The sequence below is a fragment of the Scylla paramamosain genome, chromosome 3 (genome assembly GCF_035594125.1).
Source record: "Scylla paramamosain isolate STU-SP2022 chromosome 3, ASM3559412v1, whole genome shotgun sequence".
NCBI lineage: Eukaryota > Metazoa > Arthropoda > Malacostraca > Decapoda > Portunidae > Scylla > Scylla paramamosain.
Genome location: NC_087153.1, coordinates 31,508,635 through 31,524,215, shown reverse-complemented (window position 1 = coordinate 31,524,215; position 15,581 = coordinate 31,508,635). Strand labels below are relative to the sequence as shown.

General features: G+C 37.5%; 1 protein-coding gene across 3 annotated transcripts in view; it reads right to left on the bottom strand.

Annotated features, from left to right (window-relative positions):
- The window catches only part of LOC135093722 (splicing factor 1-like), a 41,526-nt gene extending 26,255 nt beyond the window's left edge, over window positions 1-15,271 (bottom strand). Inside the window, exons 1-3 of one of the 3 annotated variants that reach the window (XM_063993270.1) lie at window positions 14,862-15,271; window positions 5,748-5,876; window positions 4,999-5,074 (exon numbers count right to left, since the gene is read on the bottom strand). In XM_063993270.1, coding sequence (XP_063849340.1) covers window positions 4,999-5,074; window positions 5,748-5,876; window positions 14,862-15,102 — 446 coding nt within the window. In that variant the 5' untranslated portion in view covers window positions 15,103-15,271. Of the gene's footprint in view, window positions 1-4,998; window positions 5,075-5,747; window positions 5,877-14,852 lie in introns of all 3 variants that reach the window. The other 2 variants (XM_063993261.1, XM_063993276.1) reach the window with 2 other exon arrangements.
- Window positions 15,272-15,581: the final 310 nt, after the last annotated feature.

Sequence of the window (15,581 nt, the reverse complement as noted above, 5' to 3'; positions counted from 1 at the left end):
AAATGCCTTTAAAAAACATACTAACAGGAACTGTGCTCCTCTGAAAATGTAGTTCTGGAGCAAGGGCAGTGTCTTGAAACAAAGTGACACTGCTGGATGCACTCTGCCTCTGTATGATTTTTCTTGCTAATCATTTTTCATTTTCAAAATATTTAAAATATTGTGATTTTTCAATTTGGGTTATCAAGTATTCTACGATGAATGCTGCTTAATTTCATCTCTTAGGTCAACTTCATTAGTGTGAAAATACAACACAGCCAGACTGACAGATTGAGCATTCTTAGTAAAATAGATAGTATTACCTATGGATAAGTTTAAAACCACATGCCCCAAGCTCTTCCTCAAGGAAAACAAAGACTGTTTGCTCAGAGAAAACCTATACACCTGAGAGGATACTTGGGTTGCCAAATGACAGATTGGGGACAGTACCACTCCACTAACCTGCAGTATGTGTGCAGATGCACATGTGTAAAACTTGAATAAAAATTATTAGTAATTGTATACATTCCTACACCGTGCAACTGAACAATAAGTAAAAATAACAGCCACCACTAAATTACAGTCATGGAAGCCTGCTAAGTAAAAATAACAGCCACCACTAAATTACAGTCATGGAAGCCTGCCAAGTGACCACATTCACTGCAAGGAAGCATCATTCCTTGGGTACAAAACAAAGTAAAATGCTCAACCCCTTCATTGCACAGCTGTTAGATATGTGCACCTGGGCACCTGCCCAGGTGCACAAAAGGGAGATTCTATTTTCACCTCTACATTTCAGAAATAAGTATTGAAACAAAAATTCATGTGGCATTAGAAAGAGAATCCAAGACTACAAGATTGGCTTGTAACCCATAAATTAGTTTATTCTTCAGTGAGATAATATCATTAAGACTTCAATAACCTGTCCTTTTACATTCCAGCAATATTCCAGTCTTATTTTTATTGGTCCACATCATAGGAATCAAGAACCACCGCTATGACAATCCCTATGACATGGACCAATGAAAATAATGACTAGAATACTGGAACATAAAAAGGGACAGATGATCCAGGTCTGACTATTGGTCACTGTGACAATTTAGCACCAACAGCAGTGGCACAGTGACATCCTAGCAACAACACAGCAATGAATGGGGTTTATGTTCTGTGATAAAGAATACATTCATGTGATTTGAAAATGTAGCAAAAAGCCATTTTACTACAATGCCAAGTGTTCTGTTGAAATTACTTGAGCATAAAAGAACTACTGCAAATTACTGAAATAATGAAGGCAAAATTTGTTGTATATTAATATATCCAAACACATAAATCATTACAGATTCTCAAAGAAGCATTTCTCTTGGGTAAAGCTAGAAAAATTATAATGATAACTTGAAGAATTGCTTCACAGCATCTGATTAAAATAAATGTAAAAGCAATTTTTAAGAGAGTATAAAGATGAATTTTGCTAAGCATATAAAGCTGAGACTGCTTTAGACACCTCCATTCACACAAACATGTGAACATGGGTATTTGTGGGCACACACGCACGCATGCACACACAGCACTAAGTTGAAATTCCCCTAAAAAGGAGGATAGCCAAGACAATATGTCAATATGCATATATCCACATTCACAAGCACTCTCTTTGTCTTGCCTATTAGGCATCTAAGGAAGGGAGGAACAATCCAGTACCACACACTATATATAGATCAGTTGCATTGCACACCCAGCAATCTTTCCAGCAAGGCCCAAAGCTTTGCACTGCTGGCTTACTCCTGTTTCAAGACAGACAAGGTGCTCATATCCACACACTCCTACTTATAATAACATCCATTAGCATTTCCTCATGCCTTAACATCTTGGGGGAAAGAAAGAATCCTCACGAGTCACACTGCAAATGGGTATTTTATGCAGGATACCCAGGTCTTCCATAATCCAAGCTGGACAGTATAAGTGATTCACTCCTGATCAGATTATGCAGAAAAAGATGAGTCTCCTCATTTAATATATATATATATATATATATATATATATATATATATATATAGTCAGCCCTCCACATTCACGGGTTCAACATTCAGATTAACTCATTTGCAGATTAGCACTAGAAAGGAAATGTATGTGGATCCATATTTTCAAGAGCTAACATCAGTTCAAACCTTGCATGCAGCACAGCTCACCATAACACACACACTCACATTCACATGCCATCTGCCACACCAACTTGCATTCCCTCTACTGCCCAATAGGATTGTCAATTCAGTATGCTCTTGTTGACCAAACATTTCCTACTGCCTGCATATTGTATGCATTTCCCACTGCTGTCCAGCTCACCATATCCCTCACCCTCACTCACTGAGTGACTAGATACAAATTAAAATTGTCATATTTTCACCTTTGCCTCTTAACAGACTTTTCAAGATATCTGCTGGAGACACCCCTAAGTATGCAAAGAAAAGATGGAGTTATTAAACAAGATAAAGGAAGGGAGGCAGAAGGGCAGAGCATGTGGTGGTGACAGCAGCATTGGCAGTCCTGTTGGTGATACCAAATAGCAGGGAAGATAAAGCAAGAGGTCACACCACAATATTCATCATTATTTTACTTCCTTTCACTAAATATTAAATAATATGTTTGCAAATACATGTACACAGGGCTTTTCTTTACATAAACAAGGGCATTTTGGGCTCAGTAGTGTTTTTAAGGGGACGCATTACTGTACAGGTGGCCAGGGTTTCTACAAGGTGCATCAATTATTCAAAGATTTTCACTACCCACAGATGTCTCTTATACCTAACCCCCACTGAATGTTTATGGCTGGCTGTGTGTGTGTGTGTGTGTGTGTGTGTGTGTGTGTGTGTGTGTGTGTGTGTGTGTGTGTGTGTGTGTGTGTATATATGTATATATATATATATATATATATATATATATATATATATATATATATATATATATATATATATGAGAGAGAGAGAGAGAGAGAGAGAGAGAGAGAGAGAGAGAGAGAGAGAGAGAGAGAGAGAGAGAGAGAGAGAGAGAGAGAGAGAGAGAGAGAGAGAGAGAGAGAAGTGGTGGGGGGGAAAGGGGATCCTATAAATTATGTATAAATGTGAATATATGCACAGAATTTTCAAGCAAACAAAAGCGCAAGCAGCATAAGGAACAAGTCAAAAATTATTCAAAATAAAGGTTCAAACAGGGATTCAAATAAGCTTCTGATCTGTAAAGATGTGAACACAAGAAAACTAGATGACCAAAATGGACAGAACACACAAGAAACCTGAGACGAAATATTACAAAAAGGTCAAAATTTTAGGAATATCTAGAAATGAAGAGAAGTCAGTTTCCCATATAATGGATTTCATGAATATATGAAAATTCTGGTGTCATTCAGTTTTCAATTTAAGAAAATAAGATGCTTACAGACATCCCATATGAAGACTTTTAGTCATATACAGAAATTACAAAGAACCTCAATAAAATTAAAGTTCACTATTACGTACACATGAAAAATGTAGTTATTAACTACAAAGTTTTCATAAAACCACTTGCATTTCAGCATAATCTCACCTACAAAGCAAATGGTTACTTCAATGGCAGGCTAATCACATACCACATGGACTATTACATTTTTTTAGCCATTGGGTTACCAGCATCCTTTGGAAAATAAAAAAAAAATTAGCAAATCTCTCATTAGCAATCCTGGATTAGATGGAGAGAATGCATTAAAGACAAATTTACATCTGCATAAAATCCTGCATCAATAGGAAGATGACACATTAAGTTAAATAAGCCTGCATCAATAAAAAATAATTATTATTATTATAATAATGATAATAAAAATTAGAACCGGGTGATCTGATTCAATACGACCTGTTCAGAAGGGGGTCAACATTTAGATATTGGGTTAGTGTCCTGGTAGTATTGCAGGTTGTAAATCTGCAACAAATGTGAAGTAACTAAGGAACATGGGTGAATAACTTAATGGCACTTACAAGACAGGTATTAAATATCAGCAGTAGTGTAATATGGCAATCAGTGAGGCACTGCAATGACTGCCATCTATTACATACTGTACTCATTTAAACTGACTGTTGCATTAAACTGAATATATTCAGTGGATGCAATATATATTTTTTTTTTCACAGTAACAAGAAGGCAGGCACTGTTGTTCTTGAGGTCTGCAAGAATTGTATAACAAAAAAAAATTACACTACTATAAGACAGCGTCTAAACTTTGCTCCATTCTCGTTGAGACTATCAGGTCAAGAAGGATGAAGGTTGACTATTTGAGTCAAACAAGAGGAAAACAAAACACATACTAAACAGCATAGGAGTAAGAAATCTGGTGCTCTCATGACCAACAGAGCTTCTATACATCAAGCATATTATTTCACATGCTAATGTTCAACATATGAAAGACTTATTACAAGAAGTGCACAAGTTATGAAGCCTATTCACTAAGTAGAGCCATATGTACGTGTATATACATATAACCTCCACCTCCCAAATAATATATGTGGAATCCACTCATCACAAGCTCAAGGATAATCAACTGAGTATTCCTTACTTTGGCATCATTCTTTTATAACACGTCCTAATAAACATGCTAATAGTCCCCAAAAAAACAACACATCTTAACATTTCCTACAATGACTGAGACCCAAAGCTCTGACCTTTGACCCACTTAATGACCTAATACTGGGATTAATGGCATGTTGTCTGACAACAGACAACAATAATGGAGAGAGAGAGAGAGAGAGAGAGAGAGAGAGAGAGAGAGAGAGAGAGAGAGAGAGAGAGAGAGAGAGAGAGAGAGAGAGAGAGAGAGAGAGAGAGAGAGAGAGAGAGAGAGAATGAATTGGGGAAAAACCTGGAGGATACTTTAGTCTGGTACTGTGAATAGAACCTGGTGCTGCTCAGCCAGGCCAGGGAGGAGCTGAGACTGGGTGCCGCAAGCCAGCTGGGTGGCTCTCGGTCACCTGGTCTGGAGTAACTAGGTGAAGGAATGCCAACCTGTCTTCAGGATTAGGAGAGATGCCCAGATCGTTCGAGCGAAGGCGTCGACTTAATTCTTCAATCTGCAGCTGCACTGTAATAGAGCGGGTTAGCGGGCAAAAATGCCCAAAATTCAATCAATATAGTGTTCTTTATCAATATTAAAAAAAGAGGATATACACTTTAAAAAATTTTATCCCAGGAGCAGCAATTCAACTCAAAGTGCCACCCACCGATGTCACCCAAAAGTGAGAGCTAACATTGAAACTACTAAACTAGAATAAGGGGTTGTTTCGGCTCTTCCTCCTAACTACCAAATTTATATTTTCCTTAAAGTTCTGTTTAACCTGCAAACAGATAAAATAATCATAACTGAAGGTGTAGGCTGTCCATTAGGTGTTTATATATCTGTAAACAAATTCATTACAGGAAAAGAAACAATTATCCAATCAAAAATGTATCAAAAATGTTCAGTGATTATTCCCTCATTAGTAAACCATGCATTCCTCAATATATTCAATCAACTAAGCTGGAGGATATGAAACACTATAAAGACAAGAAAAATTAGGGGGAACATAACCATAAACACTTAAACTAAATAGGAACTTCTCCAGTGTGGTAATCCAGTATCCACAAAGTTCTTGGCACCTTTTATCCCCGGAGATGCTGTATGTCCATCCTGCACTCTAGCTGCTCAGCCAACAACACAGATCACCAACACAATCTGGAAACTGAATTGTACATAACAAAACTTCATAAAAACTTACACAAATAAGCCTCCTCCTGATCTTTGGACATGTTGCTAGGAAGCACAGTGGGCATCCCTGGAATGAAGGTCTTGTCCTTTTCATCTCCTTGCCAGCGGGACTTCCTTCTCCTTTTTCTCTCTTCAGGTTCTAAAAGAAGAGAAAACATCAAAATATAACCTAATCCAAGCCAATGAAAACAGTGATACCAAAAGCACAGTTTAAAATCCACTAGACTGACCTAATAAATTGGCAGATTACATGTGAACCGCTAATAATTTCCTGCAACACGGACTTGAAAATCCGCTATAGTAAATTTTATTTGTACTGAGCATTTAAGTGTCCCCCCTGTGAGGGCTCGCCTGCTCATTGCTTTGCAACATCAGTCATAACACTCATCTTTCTATGTTATACATTATTTATTGCTGCAACATAAATCTGAATACAGCCATTTTTTTAATAAGGGCAAAAATATTATGACTGCTTGGTTTCTTTCAGGATAATAGCAATGATTTTGGTGTATATACCACGACATTTGACAAAGCTGTTTTCCAATGTTGCCTAGGTCATACAGTGACCAGCCATTGCCACACACACAACAGGTCAGGCAGAGGCAGGTGACCAAGGTCACTTCCTGTATTCACTATCTGCAATGAAAACTACTTCTGTATGTCCCAAACATTCTTTTGTCCTACATCCTAGAAAGAACTTTACAAAAAAAAAAAAAGATATATACTTCTTGGAAGAAAATGCCAACAGAGGGTCTTTAATGAAGGCAATTAGCAAAAACAGCTTCTATGAAGTTAGGTGTTCTGAGACATCTCCACCAGTTTTTCTCACCCCCCCAGTTGCTAACTCTGTACAAGGGCCTTATCCGTCCATGTATGGAATATGCTTCACATGTCTGGGGGGGTTCCACTCATACCACTCTTCTAGACAGGGTGGAATCAAAAGCTTTTCGTCTCATCAACTCCTCTCCTCTAACTGGCTGTCTTCAGCCTCTCTCTCATTGCCGCAATGTTGCATCTCTAGCTGTCTTCTACCGCTATTTTCATGCTAACTGCTCTTCTGATCTTGCTAATTGCATGCCTCCCCTCCTCCTGCGGCCTTGCTGCACTTTCTTCTTTCTCTCACCCCTATCCTGTCCACCTCTCTAATGCAAGAGTTAACCAGTATTCTCAATCATTCATCCCTTTCTCTGGTAAACTCTCAAACTTCCTGCCTGCTTCTGTATTTCCACCTTTCTATGACTTGAATTCCTTCAAGAGGGAGGTTTCAAGACACTTGTCCTTCAGTTTTTTTGCTACCACTTTGGAACCTTTCATAGGACTGACATCACAGTGGGCTTTTTTTTATTTACTGGATTTTTGCTGCCCTTGGCCAGTGTCCCTCCCACATAAAAAAAAAAAAAAAAAACTCAGACCACCTGAGGCATAGCACAAGTAGATTTGGTAGGACAGCAAGAAGCCCAATCCCCAAGGGGATCATGCCTAGACATTCAGTACAAAGCACTTACTATAGTTACTTTTGTAATTTCCATATTTTCTTGCCAAACAACATTCACATTGCTAGATCTAGGAAAAATAAATAAATAATAAAAAATAAATAAAATAAAATAAAAATAAAATGGTATCACATAAGAAAACATCCCATTTCCTAGAGCAAGTATATCAAAACCTTTCCTCCTGGGAATTCCCATGGTACTAATGGCAATGCAATGTGACATTAAAAAATACAAGATGATATTCTGAGCTATTAAATGACTTAAACAAGCTCATCCTGACTTTCAAGTCAATATCCTGTAAACCAGGAAAAATATTTTTCACTCCTTAGGACAAAAGTACCACAATCTCCCTCTTTATTTGGCCAATGAGAGAAGTCTATTCACAATAGTTGTATAGGACACTGACAGGACTGCTTGGGGTACTATCATGCAATAGCCCTTGAGCTATTTCTTAGTTTCCCTTCAGAAGCATCCACAGATCACATTTAGAAAAGAGTACACAAGAAAGATGGGTTACTGGTCGAGATGATGCTTTGGTGTGCAATCACTGACTTCCTCAATCCCCATACAAAATTTTGAGGTATGTGCTCTATCAGAAGAAATGCCTCAGAGCTTTTTCAAGTGCTTCAAGTACTATATCTTTGACTATGTACAGAATCACTGTTAAAGGAGACATCTCTGTAGTGTCTACAGCTTGTAGTATCACACTTCCAAGAGACATGGCACAGGATTGACATGAGTTGCTTGTTCTGCCACCTAAATTATGGGAGGAGGCACCATGTTCAGGCTAGGTAGGGCACCGATCACCTGAGGTTTCCTTCTCACAGTCATAAGGCACCTTTATAGAATTGATAGTGTTATGACAAACATGTTGCCCTTCTCCCACCCTGTTGACCCTCTAGTGCCTCCAGTTCTCATGATGTTGGCTCCAGGGAGGAGAGTTATGGGAGACTTATTCCCATGGATATGGAGCAGAGCCCAACAATTTTCTCCATCTGTGCCACTAAACCACAAAAATGCATCAGATGGAACACCAGTTCAACACCAGCACCCTTTACCTCCACAAAAACAAGAGGTGGAGAATGGCCACCATAACTTACCTCAAGGCCCTACTTGAGAATATGTGCAACTTGAACATACCACAACTAATGCCAAGGAAGAACTTATGAACCTGTGGCATCCTAAAACCATAAATGTCACAATCAAAAGGTGGATGTCGTGCTATTATCAGAAGCCATATATTTAAGAATATTGCTGAATATGCTAGCAAGAGAAGTGGCAGGGCAGAGAAAACTTGGGGGCATGAGTAAGGGAAGGGAAACACATTGTTGACACCTGAGAGAGAGAGAGAGAGAGAGAGAGAGAGAGAGAGAGAGAGAGAGAGAGAGAGAGAGAGAGAGAGAGAGAGAGAGAGAGAGAGAGAGAGAGAGAGAGAGAGAGAGAGAGAGAGAGAGAGAGAGAGAGAGAGATTCTTTCAGATACCAAGAAGGGGAAAGGTGTGGAAGAAGCATTTTGATTAATAAATAAGCATTACCTTTTATAGGTATGAAAACTGGTGGAGAACAAGTGTTTCTATGTAGAGGAATTGGTTGGAAGGTTTATATATATATATATATATATATATATATATATATATATATATATATATATATATATATATATATATATATATATATATATATATATATATATATATATATATATATATATATATATATATATATATATATATATATATATATATATATATATATATATATATATATATATATATATATATATATATATATATATATATATATATATATATATATATATATATATATATATATATATATATATATATATTACATTCATTGCATGAAATGTCATGTGTGTATTTGTGTGCATTTTTCTAGGGAGGGGTTCCACAACTTTCACCAGATTCTAAAAGGGGTTTGTGGTTAAAAAAAGATTAAGAACCCCTGGTTAAAGGAACAGTAATCTCCTGACAGCACTGACGTATGGATCAGAGATCTGAACATGGAATAAAGTACAAATAGCAAGACTGCATACTGCAGAAATTAGTTATCTAAGACAGTGTGGAGTGACAATATCGGAACATAATAGCAATTAATGTATGTACAATAGATTTGTTATGAGTACATGTATAAACAGGCGGTACAACTTGTGAAGTGGTGGTATGAGTGAGAAGGAACACATTAACATTGAGCAAATGGAGTGTAGAGATCATAACGAATACAAGTGAAGCTGACAATACAAACAGGAAACAAAGGCTACTTGGAAGATGGAAGGTTAGGGTAAAGGAGTACACATATGAAAGAGGTGTTAATGCAGGCCAAAAGCTTGAACAAACAAAAAGAGAATGATTGAATAGAAAGTGTCAGGTATGTAAAGGTAATAAGAATATTGTATTATTTTTGTATTTGCCACATCTCTCCTTTTCCTTGTTTCTTTTCTCCTCTATGCCATACTCATCAATGCTGATATTAGGCAAATGACTATGTTAGGTAAGTTTATTTAATATCCATACATGAAGGAAATGGAGAAAGATGCTTATAGCATAGATGAATTCCTAAATACCTTATCCATTACCCACATAGCACTACAGTATTCATTTGGGAATCATACACTTGTCACTTAACACAGGTCAACCTTGCATCTCAAGTCTGGTTTGGTGGATGTAGAGCATAAAATACAAAATTTGTGAATACAAATAAGCTCTAGTCATCTGGTGTTTCACATCCCTACAACTAAAGTGGACCCTACACAACCAATATTATTGACACAATATATTGACATTTTTATTGTGCAATATTTTGATGTCTTCAATATATTGTGTCATTCTTCAATAGTGCCCCTTCACTATCAATAATATTGTACAATATGGAATATTCCACAATAATATTGACCATGTAGGGTCAGCTTAACTGGTGTACCAACCATAGCAACACACAACTAGAGAGAGAGAGAGAGAAAATGACTCTACATAAGGTGAGTATTCAATATCAAGTATCTCTTTTGCTGTGGCCATAGCCACCCTCTCACAAACACTCCCATGAGGCAATAGAAAGATAGATATATAGATAAATGGACCAAAGTTAATACAAAACCACAAGCAACTTAGCAAGCTTTCTTTCAAGACTTTGACCCCGATGTCATCAGGGGATAGCCATTTCCACCAGCACCCCCACCATCCTTGAATGCTCCTCTTTCCATATCTACAATGCTTGACAAAAGAAGTGCCTGCCTGGTGTCCTGCAGGCACTTCTTATGGCAACATGGTGAAAACAGTATGGTGTTAGTGAAGGTGAATGAAGAGTCAAAAGTTTTGCCTATTACCATGAAATCAAGGCAGCCATCTTTATGACGTCTTGACACTCAGCTAGTCCTCAGTTCCCACTGAGAACTTTTTTGGGCAGATAGGTGTCATTTAAGGAGTGATGTTATTGCCCAAATAATAGCATTAAAGGATGTGAGACACAAGATCAAAGAAATAAGTGAATCTGTTGCAGATAAATCAACAGTGAGGCACTAGGCTGCCAGATGCCAGCTCAAGAACAGTGGTAGGCCAACATTACCCAAACCCACTCAGGACACCCTAGAAAGACATCCAAATGTTCTATAAATGTTGTAAAGAGAGCTGTCAAGAAAAACCCACATATAACAGCCATGGTTCTAAACAAGAGCAACCAAAAACTGTTTGGTGAGGTGTCCATAATGAATGTATCCCACAGTGTGCATGAGTTAGGATACACCAGCCACAAGCCTGTCCCTACACCCCTTCTCACTCTGGCTCAGAGGACTCAGCGTGTTGCCTTTGCTGCTAAGTCCCTTGCCTAGAACAATAGCAACTGGTTTAAATGACACCTGTCTTCCATATTAACAGAAAAATAAGCCCAAAACAGTCTGTGTACTAACAAAAAAACTCATCACTCTCACAACTATCAAGGACCACACAACCTTCCACCTTGCGTGTCCAGTGGGAATTAAGGACTAGCTGAGTATCATGACATCATAAAGATGGTTGCTGTGACATCATGCTAGCAGGCAAAACTTTTGGCTCTTTTCATTCACCCTCACTAACATGATACTGTTTCTGCCATAAGAAGTGCCTGCAGGATAGCAGGCAGGCACTTCTTTTGTCAAACACTATATAAACTAAATGCTTCAGATCAATTTCTATTTCAAAACACAAATTCAGATTGTTATACACAACATGTGAGCTGCCGTTCATATTCTGACACTTCCCAAATGAGGATTGGTGGTAATTTTCATAAAAACCACTTCTGTTTAATTTCAAAGGAAAATTTTTATTCTCCAAGATTATAATACATGCACTAAAAATAATACAATATTGAATACTTCATTCTCTAAATCCCAAATATGGTACATATCTCAATGCAGTCTTCCTATACACTATTACTTTCACTAGAAATTGGTATACCAGATGGTTTATGCTAAATGTTATTTCTTTCCCTTAGGCCACAGTTTCTAGTATATATATATATATATATATATATATATATATATATATATATATATATATATATATATATATATATATATATATACCTCTTTGGGAAGTGTTTAGTACACACATATACAATTTCCTTTTTGAGCCATTTTACAGGTTTCAATTTTGTTTGTATATACAAGACTTGTCACTAACAGTAACAAAGAATATTTTGACAAGTCAGGAGTGAATGTTTTCATATATATATATATATATATATATATGCCTGTCTTTTGGGCTCAGAGTTTTTATGGCCTGAATATTTCTGTAGGAAATGAAACACATTTAGGAGTGTATTTTGTTTTTTCAAGGCCTACATCAACATGCATATATCAAAGCAATAAAATGAAATTGAAAGCTACAGTATTGGGGAGAGATAAATCTTTCGTTATAAATATTCTGGCTCACTCTCATTGTTGCGTGGAGTTGGCTAAACAGGGCAGGCTCCTGTGTTTCCCCGAAAATCATCAGATAAAAAAATAAGTTACTTTCTCCTAGGAAGTTACTTCTCAAATCTATAATCAGTAAGTCATAAAAAACAGGAAACAAGATTTTAGAATAATCAGAAAGAAAAACTCAGTCATAGAATTTTTTTTGAGGAAACTGCAGGTGTAGTAACCACAGCTTTGTGACATGGGGTGTTGCCAGATGCACATCCAACCATTTTGTTACACATATAGTTCTTGTTTTTTCATAGGCATTTGTAATGTAACTAAGTACTTATTCAGGGTTGTGGAAAGTGTATGTAAAAGAGAAAATAAATGCTTCAAAAATATAAACATAAAATTCTGCATCGCTAGTCTAGTATCATGAGCAGAGAGGAAAAAAATCCAAGAATCAAAATCATATGGTAACCAAACTTCCATTCGTCAAATGGGAATAACATATATATATATATATATATATATATATATATATATATATATATATATATATATATATATATATATATGAAAACAAGGTAATTTTTTCTCATTTTACGGGTTAAGTAAAAAATACGATGAACCACCAGTTTTCACGGCGTTATGTTCTAAAGACAGCCATGAAGTGCTAAACTCCACATTATATTGACGCTACCCCTAAAATGCCTAATTACTGTCTCTATTAATAAGAAAAATCAGTACAGGTGTCAAAACAGCTTTCCTGATTGATTCTTTGTTCTTCTTTATGGACCTAACTATATTTTCATTTACGCTGTAATGGTGCCTGACTGTGGCATGGCTTCTCCCTTCCTGCAACATGTCAAGGAGTTCCTTCTCCAGCAGCATCATAACCTTCCTCCTCTTCACTTCTTTGGCATCAGAAGGCATTGCAAGGACTTTGGAAAACCAGGAGAAAGCAGCAAAAATAAGTGGTGAAAAGCTGAAGTGGGCATGGCAACATAGCTAAGGCAGAAACACGTGGTGAATCGGGAAGTGCAGGGTGGGGAGGTGGTGTGGTCCTGCTCCTTTCTTTGAAAAAGGAGCATCTCCAGAAACCAATCAGAGGCAAGTAAAAATATATAATGTTTGGATTGGCTACTGGTAAGGCTCCAGCTAATTGTGTGCCACCTACCAATACGTCTGGGTATTTCCTAAACCCACACCACAACTTGGCTTGTAATTTATCAAATATAACAGGCAATTTTTTTTGCGATAAAGTGGGATTTCCCGCATTGTAAAAACAGTTAGGTTCCAATGAAAACAATCAAGTAAAAGTGAACCGGTGATAACTGAACTATGAACTGTATAAAAAAAAAAAAAAGGCAACCTACCATGACTCCTATCTCTGACAAAGCATGACACTGTACAAGTTAATGTAGTCTTTTGACAGAGATATCAAACCAGGTGGTAAGTGCTTTCTCTGTAAAAATCATTGGTATCATTTCAGTCTATCACCAGTCTCAACAAGACTTTTCTTACCTTTCTCATTAGATAAAGCTTCTCATTCTGAGAAATTTGAATCCCATATATAACCACTGCAAACTAATTATAATGCTGACAGAGATTTTTAAAGATTTATCTGCTTTTTTGGGAAGCAAGCTCACTCATCCCCCATGACAATGCTCAGATGTGACACACCCCACACATGATGAATTTCTTAGCCTTGCCAGTTATGTTAGGCCACAGTTAGGTTAGTTAAATTAGTCTAGTTAGGTTAGGCTAAGTTAATTCGGTTAGGTTAGGTTAGTTTGGCTAAATTATGTTAATTTGGTTAGGTTAGATTAGGTTACTTTGGTTAGGTTGTTAATTTCATTAGGTTAGGTTAGGTGGTGGTGTGTGATAGCCAGCTGACAGCCAAAGGCAACCAGCAGCCAGTCTTCCCAGGAAGAACATTGCAAGTGAGTGTTACTGCTGTGTTACTCATATGTGAAGGAGAAACTTTTTTCTGGTAGATTTCAGTCAACTTTGTACTAATCTGCTTTTTGTTTTTATTGCTAATCATTACTTTCTGAGTGGAAGAGGGTCGAGGGGAGAGGGGTGTCAAAAATAAAAACTAGTGATTTGCAGGAAAACAAGTATATTAATTCAAAACATGCAAAAATTTACCAGAAAAAAAAGTTCTAACCAGAATACTGGTGAAAGAATTAAATTTTACCAAACTACTTTAATTATTGCTGAAGTATTCAGCTTGGTTCATAACACTGGTCTACCATTTGTACTACCTTGCATGATAGATTGTTTCCTACAAATGCCTTAGAGTTCCTATAACTGACACACAACCATCTCATAAACAGCTAGGGATATTTTAAATCTAAATAAAACCTGACCTGACCAACCACCTGACCGGTGGCTGTCTTGGACTCCTTTAGATATTCAAAATTCAATACAGTAACTAATTATTGATTTGTCAGCCTGCTACGAACTACCAAACCACTCACAATGACGAGGTCCACACAAAATTTAGATTTAGAATCTGGTGGATACTGGTTACCGAAATAAGATCATGAAAACCTACTCCAGTGGGACAGGCAACACGTCTACGTATATTTATGGCATACGCACATAACACTTGAGGAACCTATGATTGATATTCTTGACCTCTATCCCTTACCTGCCACTAACTAGCTAAGGAATCAACGAGGTGTAAAAAACAACAGCCTTCCGGCCAATGACATGACACGTACCTGACTCACCTTTCTCGTCATTTTCTCGCTTGCCAGACAACTGGTTATGGGTAATTTGCGCGGACACTGCGGCAGCAGCAGCGGCGGCGGCGGCAGCAGCAGCGGAAGCAGCAGAGGCCATGGGTGAGTTTGATCCGACGGGGCTCATGTAGCTGGGCTTGAGCAGCGAGGCGCCCGTGGGGGCGGGCTTCTTCCCGGCCCCGATGGCTGGATTCATCCTTCCGAGAGGCGTGCTATTAGCTCCGCTCATCTTCGGCACTTACTCTTCACCCCCCCCAAAGTAACTTACACGCGTCTGGTGAAGCAGCACAAATTAAGAAAGAAAAGCGCGTGGGGTGGCGCAGCTCCCCAACACCATATCGACCACACAACACACAAGATGGCTGCTGCTGGTGCTGCTCGCCCTCCCAACCTTGGCTCAAATATCTACATGTTTCTTAAACATAATCCTTATAAAAAGTAACAATGCTTTCAAGATTTTACATAAAAATTATAATATTCAAGTAAATGACAGTATACACTCAAATTTAATACATCACCGATGTAATATATATTTACGCACTTTTTTTGTGTGTGTGTAAGATGGAATATTTCATTTTCTAACTACAAAATTGTATAAATGAATAAATGTTGATTTCAGTCCATATCGGTATCTCCTGTAATAGAGAATACAAATCATGGAGCTATCTTATAGTTCCATGGCATAAATGAATATATAAACCTAACCAT